At 38.7% G+C, this 19,346-nt stretch overlaps 1 protein-coding gene across 1 annotated transcript in view; it reads left to right on the forward strand.

Moving 5' to 3' along the window:
• adam10a (ADAM metallopeptidase domain 10a) overlaps window positions 1-19,346 on the forward strand; it is a 166,380-nt gene that overhangs the window by 26,571 nt on the left and 120,463 nt on the right. Inside the window, exon 2 of the mRNA XM_049471154.1 lies at window positions 8,166-8,316. Within this exon, the coding sequence (XP_049327111.1) occupies window positions 8,166-8,316 (151 nt within the window). The remainder of the gene's footprint in view (window positions 1-8,165; window positions 8,317-19,346) is intronic.

Below are 19,346 nucleotides of genomic sequence, written 5' to 3' on the forward strand. Positions count from 1 at the left end.
GCTATTTGTCTTATTATACAGGCCAAAATAGTTCTGGAGACGGAGAATATAATATTTGTCAGACTTCAAGTTGCACCTAAAATTCTTTAATTGTCCCAAAAACAATAAATGTGCCTTATAATCCAGTGTACCTTATGTATGATTCTACCAGTCAGTATGAAAGAAACAGTAAAGGTACTCCTCTGAAGTATAGCATAATACAGGAGTTTCAGAACAGTTTCTCCAGCACCAAGGCTGGAGCAGTACAAGCATTAGCCAATAACCCTGTTTAGTGCTTGCTTTTTCGCCGTTCAGAGGGGAGAATTATCTCATTCTTGTAGCCTGCTGCTTACCCTGGCTAGCACTGATGTTGTAGCATTAGCATTAGCCGCACTAAGTGCTAGCTCTTTCTCCATTCAGAGGCGAGTATATCGGACTATAGTCTGAGTGTTTGCAGTGTTAAAACAAGCTGCATGAGACAAACCGCTAGCTAATATTGCCCTGGTTTACTGGAGCACTCAGGGTTCATAAGTGTAGCGTTGTTAGGAGGCATTTATAAGAAAGAAATCTGTGAAGATTAACATCCAGCACTCATCCACGAACTCTCGAGTTGACGTAGACCCAGAGCTTTTCCCAGTCGACTCATTTTTCTGAACAATTTCTTTCACTAGCTACTGCAGACAATAAAGGTTGAAGAAGGGTTTCATATGCAGCATCATATACAACTCAGAGAGACATATAGAACAAGAAAAAGTGGATTTTAATTGTAGTTTATATAGAGGAAGATTCTGAATGAAGTAAATAATCTGGTAAGAGAGGAAGAGAGAGATTTTCTGAGAGAGTCTAAGCAGGAGAGTGAATGAAGGATCAAGTCTAAAAGGAAGAATCTGGGAGAGTCGGAGAGAGAGAGTCTGAGATGGATAGGGAGTGTGAATGAAAGAGGGAGAGTGAGTGGAAGAGCAGAAGAGTCTGAGAGTGATACAGAGTCTTTTTGAAGAGGTTTAATACTGTCCTGCAGGACACTTTCGGCACACATTCATCTCTCTCTCTCTCTCTCTCTCCCCCACATTCTGCGGACTTCAAATTTTGTAAACTGTATTTCAGAACTGTAATGTTTTCTCTCTCAGATCACACAGCCTGTGTGTGTGTGTGTGTATCAGAAGAACAGTGTTTTCTGAGAGCGTGTCAGGTGATTTTCTCAGTGTCTGGAGTTCTGCTGGAGAGAGGAAGTGAGGGTCCACAGCTGTCAGACTGAGAGAGAGATGGCGTGGTTCTCCCCTGGTTATCTTCAGAGAGCATCCTGACACTTCTGCTCTTCACAGATCACAAACCATCAGCTTTCTGCTGCGTTTACACTCACTGACACTCTATTACAGCTTTCATAGTCAAAAGCACAGCTCCTAAATATACAGCTCTGAAAAAAAATAAGAGAGCACTTAAAAATGATGAGTTTCTTTGATTTTACCAAATTGAAAACCTCTGGAATATAATCAAGAAGAAGATGGATGATCACAAACCATCAAACCAAACTGAACTGCTTGAATTTTTGCACCAGGAGTAAAGCAGCATAAAGTTATCCAAAAGCAGTGTGTAAGACTGGTGGAGGAGAACATACCAAGCATGCATGAAAACTGTGATTAAAAACCAGGGTTATTCCACCAAATATTGATTTCTAAAGAAATCTTGTATTCTGTAACTAAATGCTCTAAATTACAATATTTTTATTTGGAATTTGGGAGAAATATTGTCTATAGTTTATAGAATAATAATAGTATGCTGTCTCTGGTTTCTGCCACTGTACACTTTCTAGTATTATTAGTTTCTAAGGAATGTATAAGCTTTACAGTTACTGGCACTGTAAAGTTTACTGTTTCAGGTGCTTTAAACAGCTGAACTGCTACCCTCAGGATCTTACAGAGTGCTAATCTGACCTGTGTCCACAGTAAAAGTTTAAGCATGCTGTTGTGGAGGATCTGAAACCACACCAGGGCTTAACCTTCAACACAGACCGGCTCCCATTACAGCAGACTGTTCCTGGACCTGCAGTGTTGGAGTTGGGTTTGTGTACAGCTGGGTGGTTTCTCTGATCACATCTGATGATTAACTGCAGAGCTGAATCAGGGATCAGGGAAATCACCCCTGACTAATATTTTACAGCACCTGAAAGACAGATTAACATTGACAGCATTGTTCTTTATGTGCTGTTCGGTTTGCACAGTTTGGGTTTTCCCTATTTATCAGTTTCAAACATTGTTGAATATTAATCTGCCAGATGTTGGTTATTGATTTTAAGTGCGTTTTCACACCTGTAGCTGGTTTCTTTGGTCCAGATCAGTTGATGAGTTTGTTTACTTGTATTGTTTTCTCCCTCTGTTTGATTTATTTTAACACAGGCACAAACCTAGACGCACCAAAATGTGAACCAATAAACCACGCGAGTATGTTGCTTCCTCTGATTGGTCAGAGCTGTCTGGGGTGGGAACAGGAAAGTAAATATAGTGTGATGATTCTGTGTTCCAGCGTGTGTATCTGTGCAGTTTAAAACGCTGCGCTTTTAAACACAGTGTTCCCAATAGGACGTGTTGCACAGATGTACACGTCGTAAAAGGAGCCGAGCAGCTACAAGTAGTGAGCACAGCACAGACCTCACGTGTAAACAGCATGAAGAAGCAGAGACAGCGTAATTAGCGTTATCTGGCTAATATATCAGATTAAACTGCACCGTTTCAGCAGTTTAGTTCAAATAAAAGGAGTATGTTTGATAGCTGGGTCAGATCAAGACCAGATCACATTCTCACCACAAGTGTCTTCAGAGTTGGATTGGGACCGGACAGAGAACGCCTCCACTAGTTTTGAATCCATTTTAACCGGACCAAATAGTGCTGGTGTGAAAACGCCCTTTTGATTTAGCAATTTTGATACCAGTCAGGGTTGTAAAGACATGTGCAGCTCATGATTTAGTTTCATTTGCAATACTGGTTTCATGAATTTATATTGTGAATAAACCATGAATGAAGGAAGGTAGTGACTTTTGCTTTGTTCTTGCATCAGAATGGTTTTTGGTAATGTTGCAGTGTCGTTGTACTTTTTATATTACTCATATTTAATGGATTTCATCAGAGGATGATGGGTCCTCTCTTTTGAGTCTTGGTTCCTCCCAATGTTTCTGCCTTCAGGTTTGAGGGAGAGACACTTTTGATCTTTTGTGATTTGGTATTTTATTCCACAGTATTTCCAACTCTAACACAGAGCTGATTCCACAATCATCCCTCTCTACAGCTGCTGTGTTGTACATTTCCTGTCAGACCTTCTTGTGCGTGTTGCTGTGCGTGTTGCTGTGCGTGTTGCTGTGCGTGTTGCTGTGCGTGTTGCTGTGCGTGTTGCTGTGCATGTTGCTGTGCGTGTGTGTGTGTGTGTGTGTTGCTGTGCGTGTGTGTGTGTGTGTGTGTGTGTGTGTATAGAGCAGGAGAAGGGAGGAGTGGTGGTGTTTATATCAGGTTGGTGTGGGTGGAGCTACAGGGGGTGGAGGTATTTCTTTAAACAGGAAACAGAGTCTCTGCAGGGTGTTGTCCTCCCCGGTGTATGGCTGAGCTAAACCACACAGAACAGTTCACTACTGTATGATATTGATTAAATATCAGCATTAATTTTAATAATAAATGATGGTCCTGTATGATGTTTCACTACTGTATGATATTGATAAATGTTAATGATGATTATGTGCATTATTAAATGAATTAAGTAAAAACTTGTTTTGTTTTTAACTTCTCTTGCTCTGAAATATTAAACAGTTTATACTCAGTTTATAAAGGTAACTGTGCTAGTTAACTGTGCAGCTGCTTTTTGGTTTCAAGATTAAACCCCTTCTGCTTTTCTAGACGGTACAGCGCACACAGAGCCTGCTCTCCAATGTTCAAACCACTGTGCTAATTCAACATTGAGGAATAGAAAATTACAAATGGCTATAATGTGAATCATCATCATCAATTAAAGTATTAATTTTCTTTTCATCATTATCATTAAATATAAGACACATTAGTTACATATATGTGTTATATTTATTATCAATATTGAACATGTTTGGTTCAAATATTAGCTTTAACATTTTAGCAAGGATACCTTAGAACAGGTGCAAATATGTGATTCAGTTATTGGCATTACTATTTAAGCACAATTATCTCAGACATTAAATATAAATATTGAATAGTTTAGATTTTAGCAGTCATTAATATTTATGCAGAATCACATCAGAAACAACAAATCAGTATTAAATAGATGTATATTTAAATTATTAGCATTAACATTTTTGCTAAATTACCTCAGAAACAAGTATCAATATTAAGTACCATTATACATTTTCTTCAAATATTAGCAAATATAAGAACATCAGAACAGGCTTAAATGTTTGATTTAGTTATTAGCAGTATAGAGTGAAGGTTTGGTTCAAATATTAGCTTTAACATTTTAGCAAGAATACCTCAGAACAGGTGCAATGTTTAATTCAGTTATTAGCATTACTGTAAGCAAACTATGTCAGACATTAAATATAAATATTGAATAATTCAAATATTAGCAGTCACCGTTTAGCAAAATTACATCAGGATTTACCTAAATGCTTGATTCAGTTATTAGCAGTAGCATTTTAGCAATTTACCTCAGAAATTAAGAATATTAAATGTCAAATAAATATGTGGTTTAAATATTAGCATTAATATTTTAGCAAGAGTGTCTCAGTTAATAGAATGAAGGTTTTTGAAAAATTACCTTTAAATTGAACTGTCGGTATTGAGTAAATGTTTGGTTCCGATATTAGCTATAACATTTTAGCAAGAATACCCCAGAACTGGTGCAAATATTTGATTCTGTTACTAGCATTTACCAGAAATATAGTATAAAATTAAAAAAAATGTTTGTTTAAAATAGTAGCATAAACTGTTTAGCTAGAGAGTTTTTTTTAATTTTTTATTTAGTTATTATCGTTATTACCATATTTCTTACACTATAAGGCTCTTGAAATCCTTAAATTTTCCCAAAAATCGAAAGTGCGTTTTATAATCCGGTGCACCTTATATAGCAGGAAAGACACTCTGCTGAAGTACAGTATTTTACAGGAGTTTCAGTGAAGATTCTCCAGGCTGCCGCAGCATTAGCATTAGCCGCTAACTGCAGCGCTAGCATTTTGGACGTTCAGAAGCGAGTATATCGAACTGTAATCTGTGGCTGTGACCGAAATGGCTCCCTATTTACTAGTTAGGGCACTATTGAGTATGTCAGCCATTTTTCTTTGAGTGTCCGAATCATAAGGAGGGATTCGTACGTGATTTTGAGGGCACTAAAAAATCCCATAATGCATCATGATTTATAGTAAACTTCGCAAAATGCTTTGCGGGTCTCGCAACTAAGCAACAGACAGCCGAAGAAACGGAGCGGACAGCGAGCCATCAGGGTTGCCAGATTGTTACAGTGGGATTCAGATAAAACCAATTTACAGGGTAAAACGTGTTTCAAATCGACAAAATTACTGACAAAACCACCCAAACAGCTGATGTTCGTCATATTAACAATATTACAGGGTTTATTCCAACATGATCTTAACTAAAATACCATAAATATCTTAAATATCACTGATTACAAATAAATATATTTAAACGAGTTTATCTGCATATTTGTATTATGTGTTTTGTGCCTTGTATCATTGGACACACAAAACAAAAACTTAAAAACAGTACATAAAAACAACCTTGCAAGCAATGAAAGAAAGAAATAACTTACTCACATATAATAACGAACATAAACACAGCTTCAAATTTCCATCAGCAGGACTAAAAGCTCTGTCTCTGCAGGGTTAGATATCTAACTGCAACACCGATGAGTTAAATTTCCCAACTCTTTACACTTGGTAGTTTTGTTCACCTGTCAAATCACAGCGTTTCCTCCAAACAATTTCAGACACAATTCGACGTTTGGCATGAAACCACCCAATCTGGCAACAGTGTGAGCCGGTGTACGCTGCTATTTTTAAGGTTTTCTTCATGTAGTTCAGTAATGTGAGGATCATCTTCTAAACAGCGTAAAAATAACAAACGGATAAATAACTTCATGATCAGCTCAGAGCTTCACTATCTTTAATTCAGAGCTCAGTTCAGTGTGTTTATGGAGTTTTAAACACGGTTCAGCCCCTCTCTCACCTGTGTGTGTTTATGCGACCGGTGCTGGCGCATGATAATGATGAGTTAGTGTCCGAATTCACTCCCGTTTTACCACTAATTAGTGAACTTATTATTATCTCCCTACATAGCGCAAAACTAATGAGGGAGTAGGGAGCCATTTCGGTCACAGCCTGTGTGTTTACCATGTTAAAACAAGCTGATATCGCCCTGGCTTACCGTAACACTCAGGGTACCTCAGGGTAGCGCTGACGAGCAGCATTTACTAGCGCTAAGCGCTGCTAACCGTTAACTGCTAACTGTGCTGTTAAAAATATTGGAAATCTAAGCTTGCTGTAAATAAACGGAAGCGCTTTACTCACAAACAAACAGTTTTAGGAGAGAAATCTCCAGAAAATAGATGTTAATTTATACAGTGCACCTTATAGTCTGTAAAATCCGGTAATATTTTGATTTATACTCGATATTAATTTTTTCTTTATTGTTAATATATGTTTTAATATTTTAGAAAAGTTATATCTGCAGTATTCACATTGATTTCCATTAGAATTTTAGCAAAAATACCAAAAAGAGAGGATTTATTGTGTTATTAGGCTGAGGGTTGTACAGAGTAGGCTTGTGAAGCTGCACTTTTTGGGCTAAATCTGCATATTTAAATCATTATTTTCTTCCCATCACATCGGTGTGGATTTGTGTTGCATTAAAGCGTGGCAGTGGAGAGAGGAGGGGATGGTGAGTGGGATTAAACTGCCCTCGCCCGTGCCACGCCAGGCTGTGCCAGCGCTGCCGTTTTAGCCGAGGCGCGGCGTATTAGAGTGTGAGAGTAAGCTCTCCTCTGAGGTCAGGCTATTATTAGTGCAGTGTTATACCAGGAAAAGGCTTTTTTTCAATCTGAAGAAAAACACACATACACACACACACACACACACACAAACATATTGTACTGGTGCACAATACATGTAAACACTGCTGTTGGGCCTGAATGATATGACATTTTTAAAGAGAATTTTAACTGAGAATTGTTAATTTTGGGCGTCTTATAAGTAGAGGTGAGCGATATGGCCCTAAAATAGTATTACAATATTCAAAATATTTTTGTGATAATATTTTTTTGTAAAAAATCCATTGATTTGAACCATGTCTGGTTAGTTTGCCGTTTGAAACACCGTTTGAATTAGATGGTTCAGACTTTCAGACCAAAGGGAGAAGTTCTTTAGTTCTAGGGCTGCAAGATATTGGTAAAAATGTACAATTTGCAAATGTTCTTTTTTCAGTGATATATATCATGATATTAAACCATGCAGGGCCTATGACCTCACCAACCACGCCCCACCCGTGTCTAGATCAATCAAGAGCTGAGTCAAAACCTGAGAAAAACAGCAAAACAACGGTAATCGGCCCTTTAATCAGGCATTTAAATGGCTTTTTCTGGCGTTAAAAGTGTGAATTCGGGTCTAACTGGAAAAATCTGCGCAAAACTGTGCTGGACTGAGGTGCACATATTTTGACAACTTTCGTGTGTTCACAAGCTCGTGCCCAACCATGTGGATGGAGGCCATGCGGTTACTTCGCGTTTACTGCTGCCCCCCCTCACGATCCCGCTCCCCCTCGCGCTTCTCAGGCAACAGCTGTCTGTCACTCACACAGACACAGAGACAGCGCTGTGTATCTACTTCTTGTATCAAAAATTAAAACTTTGCAACATGACGTGTTCGATTTAATTGCCTTAAGTGACATCGCACATCCTGCGATGTGAATATTGTGCATGTGCACATAAGCAATGACTATGCATAAACAATATATCATGCAGCCATATTAAATTCTCTCTCACTAATCTGCACTGTGAATCCAGACAAAACTAGCTAAACTAAAATACATAATAAGATGTAGCAAGCACATCAACCCTGCTCCAGACTTTAGATTAGACCGTTTCGATTTTCAGGTGTGAAAATGCTGTTAGAGTGATATAATACTGTTTCTTTTTCTCTTTTCTTTTTTTCTCTCGATTTTTTTCTGCAGGTCAGTTTGAGAATCGTCTGAATAAATACATCCGCCACTATGAAGGTCTGTCCTACGACACGGATCTCCTGCACAGTCACCACCAGAGAGCGAAGCGTGCCCTCTCCCACGAGGATAAATACGTCCACCTCGATTTCCACGCCCACGGCAGGTCAGTACACACCACCCTTTCACCTTACTGAGATGGTAATAGTTGTGCAGTTTGTTGTAGTAAATCGACTTATATTCACACAATTGGGGTGAATTTCGCATTTTGGCAGTTTAGGTTTGCTTCTTTGGGTGGATATTCACATGTCCCAGTCCCATGCTTAAATGATCATCTGGTTGTTTTTATTATCATTGTATTATTATTAGAATGGATGAGCAGTCCACAGAGCTGAATTAAGGCTTTAGTCTCTTTGGGTGCATGGATTTAAATCCCACCACCGCCAGTACAGCTTTGAGGGCAGTGAGTGGCTCAGCAGTTGGAACACTGGAGAATTGGTGATCGGGTTGTGGGTTCAGTTCCTGGGTTTGGCAATATTGGCAATATCGGGTCTGATATTGACGTAAACTAATGTATCGTATATCAGATGGACATGGCCGATCTACTTACTGATCTACTTACCAGATTTTAGTTTTGCTCCTTGAGCTGGACCATTAAGCCAGTGTAACGTTAACATGAGACACATCACCAGTCCTGATTCCATTTCACAGCTTAAACCCTCAACAGCCTCATAGTCGCTCAGAGTACAAACCTTAGTTGTTGGTCTGTTTCTGTTGGTTTGTTTGTAGATCTTTCAGTATAGAAATACGAAAAAGCAACACAGTTACATGTAATTTGGGTAATCTGTTGTACAGACTAACTAGATGATTTATGTCAAAGAATAACAGGACACTAGTCAGCTAGTCATCCTGCAGCAGCTCTGGTTTATAAATGTCTAAGCTAGTAATATTAGCTGTTGGTTTTACGAAAATTATGTTTATTTAGAGATATTTTAGTCTGGAAACACAGAAAAGCAAGCCTAGGGTGGAACTACGCTTGCGGTGTGAAATTACCAGTTTAATTAAGCACCTGCATTGCTTTCAGGTGAGAGAAGGAGGGTGGGGTTCATTTTAGACTCTTATGACCAAAGGGATTACAGAGAAGTAGCTCATAGCACAATACCATCAATAATAGTAATTTATATTGTTAAATTCAATAATTATGTTAAATAAGTAAAAAAAAAAGAAATTAACAATATTTTTTATGTGAAAACTCTTGTATCAGAATTTGTATTGGTATTGGATCGGAACTGAAAAGTGTGGATCAGCCCATCACTAGTGATTACTGCCCACTGCTTTGGCCAGGTCTGCTCACTTTATATTAAAATTTGACTTTTAAATAGAGATTTATTGATTTTTTTAATTTAAGGTGAGCTTTTTAAATAGTATCTCAAACAGCTTTCAAAAGGTGTCAGAATAACATAAATTGGAAGTCTGCTCCGCCTCTATACAACACAAGAGACAGGAACCGTTTTCTATGTTTTCTATGATGTCTACTGACATTCTACTAAATACATCTAAAAGACTTTGGTTAACATTATGACTAATTGTTTCTCAAAACTTTCTCGAACAGTTTTCAAGAATGTGGGTTTCAGAGAAGGTTTGCAAACCGTTTAAGTAACCTCAGACATGGTTTTAGTAAACGTATGGTTAGATCACATCTTTGCCAACAGTCACCAGTTTTCGATCTGACTCATCTTTTCTGTCTCTTGGTGTCCACCAAGGCTCAGTTCTTGGTCCTTTGTTTTTTATTATTTACTTGCTTTCCTTGGTGATTTGGTGTTGAGGCATTATAGCTTGCAGTTTCATAATTATGCTGATGATACTCAAATGTACACCTATATAAGAACCTTTATGCTGATTACCACCCTGTTATAAGTGGTGATTTATCCACTGGCGTTCCCTTGAGGTGGAGTAACGAGAGGCCTGAGGCGATGCTTACTGCTTTTCTGCTGCTGTTAAGAAAATCTGTGACCTCTCTTTATCTTTCCCTGGTTTAATTACATCTTCCTCATCTCAGGTTAAAATTTGGGAGGCGTGTTTTTGGACTCTGTCGTTTGATCCACACATCAAAAGCTTAAAGAAGACAGTCTTTTGCACGTCTTGAAAAACTCAGAGATCTGCCCGTATTATCCCTCTGCAGCTGAAAGTCTTCTTCATGCTTTTCTGACCTCTAGAATTGATTTCTATAATGCTGCTCTTCTTTGTGGTTGGTCTGCGCTGGGTTTAAACAGGTTATAGTGTGTGAAATTCATTCATGCTATACTGTGAGGTCATATCAGCTCCACCTTGAAACGCTTACAGAACATTGGCTTCCTCATTCTTGTTGCGACAAAAGGCTAGGAGGTGAAGCATCAAGCATCAAACATTTAAAGAATCCGCAAATGTATATTTGACCTTTGGTACCATTTAAAATAAGCATTGTATTTACTAAGTTTAATCTAATTTTAGTATATTTTTATGTATATAAAACAATTACTAGTAGCATGTCTCGTTAGCTAACTAGCTAGCTAAATTTACCATTTCACCTTAAATAGTACAGCAGCATTTATTGAGGCTGCTGCATTTAAGGCGTATTGGAACAGTTGAACCATAAGCTAGCCAATATTGATGACTCCCTATCACAGAGGAAATAGGGGTGAATGATAATAAGCAATTATGTTTTTAAGTTTAAATAGCAATGGTGCTATATATTTGTTCTCCTATTCACATTTTTGCTATTCTGAAATCACCAGCCTATGCCCCAATGCTCCTCCGTACTGTACATTATAATTTGGTTATTGTCGTTGGAAGCCTGTGGGGCTAAATGCCTGTCCAATTTAATCTGTTTTTCTAAAGTTAATCCAAAATCCACCAAATTCTATTGACCTGTATTGCCATTGTTCACCATTATGCTTGTTTCTTACTATTTACTTGTAGTTTTAAATGGATCTTCTGTGTTTTGAAAGGCACTTTAAAATAGGTTGCACAATATATATTGTTTAAGCGTAGTCATCACAATGAGCACTTGCACAATAGTTCACAAATTCAAGAAACAACTCCCGCTATACTCATTTTCTGAAATATTTCTGTCATATTTAGTGAAGGCAGATTATTTTTGGCCAGTATAATTTATTTTACTTCAGTCTTAGGTATACAGTGTATGAATAATAAGAGTATATGCTGTATCATTGACAGCGTTGAAAAGTCTTCTTTTTATTAAAGATATATATTATGTATATATCTAAACTGAAAGCAGAAGCATTCCTGAGTGGAGAAGGGTTAAAATATAGTGTTTAATGGTACCACTGTGCTGGAACAACCATCCCTGCTAAGCCTAATATATTAATTCTAAAAACTGGGATGTCGGGTCGCTTTTCGCAGGAGTTCTTCTGGCCACGTCACGCGACTTTATGTACGTATGTACTTACGTCACACATACAGCCTCTAAAAGAGGATCCGGCTCAGTTTTACTGAACGCGAGCGGCTGGTGGAGCAGTGGAGACTTCAGAAGAGGAAACTCAGAGCTCAGTAGCTCATTCACTCATAGTAAAAACAAAGTGTGTAGTTGAAGTGAAGTTTCTGACTGAGCTCTCTCTCTCTCTCTCTCTCTCTGACTGAACATAACCTGGAATCTGATTAATCCGCTCTGAAAGAAGACCGCATCACACCCGCCCAGTTTAAAATGATTCCTCCGCATGTTCTGTGCAATTACCCATTCTCACCAGAGAGGGCCCAAAATCCCATAACTTACGGACATCAGCTTTATATTGCAATATTGCATATACTGTTCATACTTTTTCCAATACGATGCATTATTAGTATTAGTGGTGGAAACTTTACTGCAAGTAGAAGTAGTGGTAGGAGTAGTAGTAATAGTGGTAGGTGGTGTAATAATAGGCAGAATGTTTAGTATGATTAGTAGTATTAATAAAAAACAAAGACACCGTATCCTCATTTGTGATGGAATTTGAATTCTGCCTTTAATCCATCACACACACACACACACACACACACACACACACAGAGAGAGAGCGTGATGTAGTGTGTGTTGGGTATCCGCAGGCTGCGGCAGGGCGTGTGATGGTGTGACTGGCTGCGTGTGATTGTGCCTAAAGCTCTGTACACACAGACTGTCAGTGTCTGAGCTCACTCTCAGGTTTCTAATCCAGCTCATGCCAGTTCTCGTAAAGCCTGGTCTATAGTGTGAGTTAGAGTCTGTCATTTCCTTTAACGCTGTGGTTTGGGTTTGTTCTGTGCTATAGGGAGGATGTTGGGTGGATGATGTGTTAGTTGACAGGCTGTTTATGGGACAGTTAGTGTGAATGTTTAGACAAGTTAATGTAGTTACCACTGTCTCCTGTGTATTGGCAAGAACCTACCGTATTTTTGCACTATAAGGCGCACAGTATTATAAGAAGCACTGCTAATGAACGTCTATTTTTTGTTCTTATTTTCATACATAAAGCGCACCAGATTATAAGACGCATTTTAAGAGACAGTATAAGGAACTTCTAATTCAGCAGGTCTCACCGCTTGGTGGTAAGCTGGTGGTAGCCAACTAAGTTAAGTAAAGCTAAGGTAAGTAAACAAAACTGTAATAATAATAATAAAAAAAAACTTTCTTTTAAATGAGCGCTGTATGTTAATCTACTCTCCTAAATTTCCTCTCCTGAATTTGGGTGAGTAAAGCGCTACTTTTTTTTTTTTTTTTTTTTTTTTTACAGTTAGCTTAGATTCCTGAATTTCTCCAGCACTAAGGCTGAAGCATTAGCATTAGATGCTAAACGTTAACGACAGCGCTACACTGTAAGGAACCCTGAATGTTTCGGTAAGCCAGAGTGATATTAGCTAGCGGTTTGTCCCACGCAGGTTGTTTTAACATGGTTAACACGCAGACTACAGTCCGATATTTCTCACCTCTGAATGGCTAAACAGCTAGCGCTTAGCACGGTTAGAGAGTAATGCTAATGCTGCTCCAGCAGTGCTAGCCAGGGGTAGCAGCAGGCTACAGGCAGATAATACTCACCTCTGAACTGGGAAATGACGGTTAGCGGCTAATGCAAATGCTACTTACGCCCCGGTGCTGGAGAACTAAACTGAAACTCCTTTATAAAGCTGTACTTCAGTGGAGTGGCTTCACGGTACCTGGCTGGATTTCACTGAGCTCTTGAGAACGACCCATTCTTTCACTAATGTTTGTAGAAGCAGTCTGCATGTTGATGGTGAGCAAATAAGTTCGAACAAGTCCGATGACCCCAGCTGTCAGATAAATATTATGAGGTGTGAAACACTTTTTGGTTGTTTTGTATCTACACAACTTTAACTGGTACAGTGTGACATTAGGGTGATTACACATCTATATGTTTGCTCTGGTCCAAAAAACCTTTGTATATTTGGAGTGTTTTTCCTTGAGTTGGTTAGTTTTCACACAAGGAAAATCCAAAGTGCAACAAAATGTGTCGCATCATATGTTCTCTCCGCTGATTGGTCAGAGCTGCTGTAGTTACATAGTTTGTTTGGTACTGAACTGAGACCACTTCCTCTTCCAGGTCTTGGTGCTGTTGTTTTGTGAAATGTCCCTTGGTAATCATTTAGCTTACTTCATTGTAAAAGAGGAAATGGTACATTGGTTAAGCTAATTGCCCCTAGGTGTAAGTGTGTGATGCACTTGCGTTCTGGGTATTAGAGTCTAGATTTGCAAGAACCCTGACCGGGAAGAAGCTGATAAGAAGATGGTTTGAAATTTTCTTTAGTTTTAGTTTTATTGAAATGGGTCCATCTTTAATGTTTATGGATTATTGTTGTGTATCTGTAGATTATTGTTGTGTGTCTGTGAGGCAGTGATGAGTGGTGACTTGATACCCTGGTTTCAATCAACCTTTATTTAAGGTATAAGAATTAAAAAAGAGGATAATAATAAAAAATATAAATAATAAATAATACATATTAAGATATAAAACAAATAATAATTTAAGGGTAGGAATCATAAAATCATAGGTAAAAAAAAAGATAATAGAACTAATAAAAATTCAACTACAGATAAATAAATAAAAAAACTAAACACAAAATAGTAAAATATAAACAAGCAATAACTATAGTAAAAGAAAAAGTAAGAAACTAAAAATAAATAAAATCGCTAAAACAAACCAACATAAAAAAATAAATAAAATATAAGTAAATACAAAAATAAATAATAAATAAAGAAACTTAAAACATACCAAATATCATAAAAAAAAACTAAAATGATCTAAAACAGTGGCAGGCTGTCTGAAGGTGGTTAGAAACTAGGAGTTTAAGATGATTTAGTGACACCAGCGAGCTGAGTTTCAGAGTTTCCTGTAGTGAATTCCAGCTTGCTGGTGCACTGTGGCTAAAAGCAGATTTTCCCAGTTTAGTTAAAACTCTTGGTACCTCAAGGGTGATCCAATCACTGGAGCGAGTCTGGTAGGTTGTGTTAGTTTTAATAAGATTTTGTGAGATGTACTGTGGCATATGGTGAGAAAGTGCTTTAAAAACGAAAAAAAAAAATACAATGTGTTTCCCAACGTTTGGGGATGCCTGCCCACTGCTCCAGGCCCATGTGGTCACTGTATGTCACTTTGTGTATGTGTTCACTAGTGTGGGTGTTCACTGCATGGATGGGTTAAATCTGGAGGTTAAATTCCATCTTTGTTTCCAGCACTAGTATGGCTACTGTAGTTGTCTTATCTCGTTTTGTCTTGTCTTGTCTTGTCTTATCTCGTTTTGTCTTGTTTTCTTGTCTTGTTTTGTCTTGTGTGTTCACATAAAACACTCATTGATGGTAGAGCTGCTGTTTTCCTGAGCAGACCCATCCTCAGATAAAGGTTCAGTAGACACTTGGTCTCTTGGTGCCCTCTGTGGCCTATTAATAGCAGAAGAGTCCCTCAGGTCCTTCTCTCTTTTCTCTTTTCCTGCTATTGTTTACCACATCCAGCCTGAGTTTTCAGGACAAATACAGCAATACACAAACACACATATATATAATACTTTACTCCTCAGAGCTGGACAGTTTTGTTTGCCTGCTATACTATTTTTATTTTTCTAATATAGACCGTGCCACAGTGTGTACTGCTTCAGAATGCACCTAAAAATGAGATCATTAAAATCAGCTGTATAGTTAGACTGATGAACTCTGGCAGAAATCAGTCACACCCACATTCAATTCAGGAGACCCCGCCCAGATATCCCACAGCTCAGTGCTTCAATGAGACATGGCAAAAATCATGGGACAGGGTAGACTTTTGCCCTGTTCCATGTCATGATAGGGTATTATAGTTTGTCCTCTCCGTCTTTGTTATGAGACTTTTTGTTAATGTGTGTTTTTCAGTTGTGCAGTCTCACTGTACTAGTTGAAAATAATACATTAGTGTGTGTGTGTGTGTGTGTGTGTGTGTGTGTGTGTGTGTGTGTGTGTGTGTGTTCCACGCCTTAATTTGAATGTGAGCCAATTACTGCAAACACAGAGTGCATGTGCAGCGGCTGCTTCCATATTTAATAGAATTGGTTGTGTTGGTGGGAAGGGCCGGTTCCTCCACTGTTCCTCCACTAAAGAGCTGCAGCTTTGAAGGCTCCTCCACTTCTGTTCCTACATCTGAGAGAGCTTTTGAAGTCATTGTGCTCAGAAATGACAGTTGGGTATTGTTTCTCTCTCTCTCTGTGTGTGCGTGTGTGCTGCACAGTAACTCTGTTGTCAGACTTTGGCAGGGTAGAGGAAGTCAGTCAGGCTCTGAGAGATGAAATGATGTAGTGTTCATTTCTGTCTCTGCATTATTCATCAGCCTCCCTCATTATGATTTTATGCTGAATTTTGTTGAATGTCTGATCAAGTTTCTTAAAAATAAAAAGAGAAAATCAGTTATTACCTGCTCCAGCCCGCGGTGTGAGCTGGAGGCAGAGCACAGGCCTGAAAAGAAAGGTTCCCAATTACTTTTTTTTAGAACCTAAATCCTAAATTTCCTTCGGGATAAATAAAGCATCCATCCATCCATCCATCCAGACATCCATCCATCCAGACATCCATCCATCCAGACATCCATCCATCCATCCATCCAGACATCCATACCCAGGTTTAGCTTACTAAAGCCACAGTTCTTAAAGTGGGATTCTCTTTGTTAAGTCAGAGGGTCGGTTATTTCTATTGTTGCTGCACTACTTAGCTACTGCAGCATTAGCATGGTGGCTACCAGCCTTGTTTAACATTGCTAGCATGCTTTTAGCACTCCAGCTACTGGCCTTAGCCACAGCATTAGCACCCGGGTAGTGGCTTTGTCCCACATCGCTAACGCAGTGTTAACATGCTTGTTTTTAGCATTGTTTACCATCAATACCGTATTTTTTGCACTATAAGCTGCATTAAAATCCTTAAATTTTCCCAAAAATCACCAGTGTGCCTTATAATCCTGTCCCCCTTATGTATGAATTTTACCAATCAGGTAATGAGGAGCAGTAAAGCCACTCCACTGAAGTACAGAGTTATACAGGAGTTTCAGTTTAGTTCACTAACACAGAGGCTGGAGCAGTATTAACATTAGTCGCTAATCACGCTAAGCATGCTAATCACTTTCACCATTCAGAGGTGAGTATTATCGTCCTGTAGTCTATTTAGCACTGCTGGAGCAGCATTAGCAGTTAGCAGCTAATGCTAATGCTCCAACCTTAGTGCTGAAAGAATTTGGGAATCTAAGCTTATTGTGAGTAAACAAAACCAATTTACTCACCCAAATAAACAGTTTTTAGGATAGAAATATGTGTAAATTAACATTTAGTGCTTGTTCGCCTTTTAAAAGAAAATGCTTTTTTTTCATGAAAAAATTATTTGTTTACACAGCTTAGCTTTTAGTTAACCCTCCATCACCACCCAGTGGTGAAACCTGCTGAATTAGAAGGAAAACATGGCGACACCCCTGTTCCTTACTAGTGTTGCATAATACCGTGGTGTTAACATGTTGGCTACTTTACTTGTTTAACATATCAATTGTGCTGTTAGCATGCCAGCTACCGAATGTGTTTTACATCACTAAAAAACCTTGGCTACCAGCTTTGTTTAACCTTGCAACTTAAGCGTTAGCATGCTAGTTATTGGCTTGTTTTAAAATTGTTACTATTGTGTTAGCACACAGGCTACTGGCCTTGTCCCACAGTTCTCCACTGGCATTAGCACACAGTGTTACAACGGCATTAACCTGCTGGTTACTAGCCTCATCCAACATTGCTTCTGCACTGCATAGCATCTGATCAGTTGATCTGATCAGTTGGATTTTATTCTAAAATCAAGTATCTAAGGATGTCTGTGGATTTGCATGCCCTGACTATTTCCCTTGTGGTTTCTATGGTATTGTTCGGTGGTTGCTAGGCAGTTGCTTTGATTTTATTCATTAAATGTATCTGCAGAGGTTCCATGTTATATTTTTTGACAACAACAAAGGATTTGCACAGCCTTGGCAATTCCCTTGTGGTTGCTATGCTGTTCCACCTGTACAACCCAGGAATGATTTATTCATAAAATAAATCAAGGAGGTCTGTGAAACTGATATAATTCCCTCAGGAAAGCATTCCTGGCTACAGAACATTTGGAAAACCCCTGGCCAAAAAATAACTTTTTACAGTCTGAAGAACCTCCATGAAACTAAATACCTCCATTTAACTAAATTGTTTGTTTTAGAACCATTATAGAGCTTTAACTTTAGTACAGATTTGAGTCGAGGGTGAAGGAAACTCAGGGCGTAGCAATACCGTTTCTGATTCTGTGTGTGTGTGTGTGTGTGTGTGTGTGTCAAAGGCGTGACTGAACGTTTCTTTTATTCAGGCCACTTTGCTCCGACCCTAAATGCCCTCAGTTTAGTGTGTCCGCCCACAGCTAGCGTCCATTCATGGTTTAAAAGGCCCAGTGTGCTGCAGAGGACTGAAGAAAGACACTTTAGCTGACTCACATTTACGCATTAACACACTCTCACACACACTGTGTTCCAGAAATGTGAGGATGCATAGCTCTACTCCATGACTTACATGCCAATGAGCTGTTTTTACTGACTCTGTTTTTACCGTCTAACCAAACTACTCTATCAGTGGCTGTAATATTGTTTAGGTCAGGGGTGTCCAAACTACGGCCTGCGACCCGTTTCCTTTTTTGGAGCGGCCCGCGAGGCATTTTAGAAATAGAATGAAAGTTGGCCCGCTGTTAAGCAGGTTTTTATAATGTGAGATTCAAAGTTTGAACGCTAGGTGTCAGAAACGGGCCAAAGAGTCTTAAAGCAGAGAGAGTGCGCATTTCTAGCACAGAAAATCGGGCAAAGAGTCTAAAAGCGGAGAGGGGCGCAGTTTTAGTGCAGAAAAACGGGCCAAAGAGTTTAAAAGAGGAGAGGGTGCGCATTTCTAGTGCAGAAAAACGGGCCAAAGAGTTTAAAACGGAAAGGGGGCGCATTTCTAGCGCAGAAAAACGGGGCAAAAGAGTCTAAAATTTGCCGTAATTAAGGAGTTTAATATTAAGAGACATCATGAAATGAAACATCAATTTAAAAAATCTTAGTTTACACAACACTGTCAAATATAAAGATAGTATATTTCATTATTTGTTTTATTACAGAGTCTGTGGCCCGTGACTTCAAATATATTTCTCCTTCTGGCCCCTAACAAAAAAAGTTTGGACACCCCTGGTTTAGGTCCCCATTGTGCCACCTGAACAAGTTATGTTAACAAGTTAAGTTAAACCTACAAGATATATCCGAAGGTGTCCTGTGGTATCTGGTACCAAAAACGTTAGCAGTCGATCCTCCTTTATATCCTGTAAGTTGTGAGGTTGGACCTCCATGAACCTGAGTAAGCTTTGGACACACTTGACCGTGCTGCTGGTTACTGGGAACACTCCACAAGACCTGCCAGAGGAGGTTTTTGAGCTGCTCAGTAGATGTTCACTTGAGTATTGATTACATAGTCTCAGTCAAGAACTGGCTATTCTTTCACTGTCTAACAGGGATGTTCTGAATATGAGGCACCATCAAATATCCAGACAAAAAAAAAAGTACAAACAGAAAAACGACAGTTTCAAGTTAATTTTTACACATTGTTCATATAAAAAGAATGTATCTCTTATTAGGCTCTGTATCAGTTTACTCAGCTAAAAGATTCAAGCTGTACAGTCCTAGAATAGTAACGGTA

This window comes from Astyanax mexicanus, chromosome 23 (genome assembly GCF_023375975.1).
Source record: "Astyanax mexicanus isolate ESR-SI-001 chromosome 23, AstMex3_surface, whole genome shotgun sequence".
NCBI lineage: Eukaryota > Metazoa > Chordata > Actinopteri > Characiformes > Acestrorhamphidae > Astyanax > Astyanax mexicanus.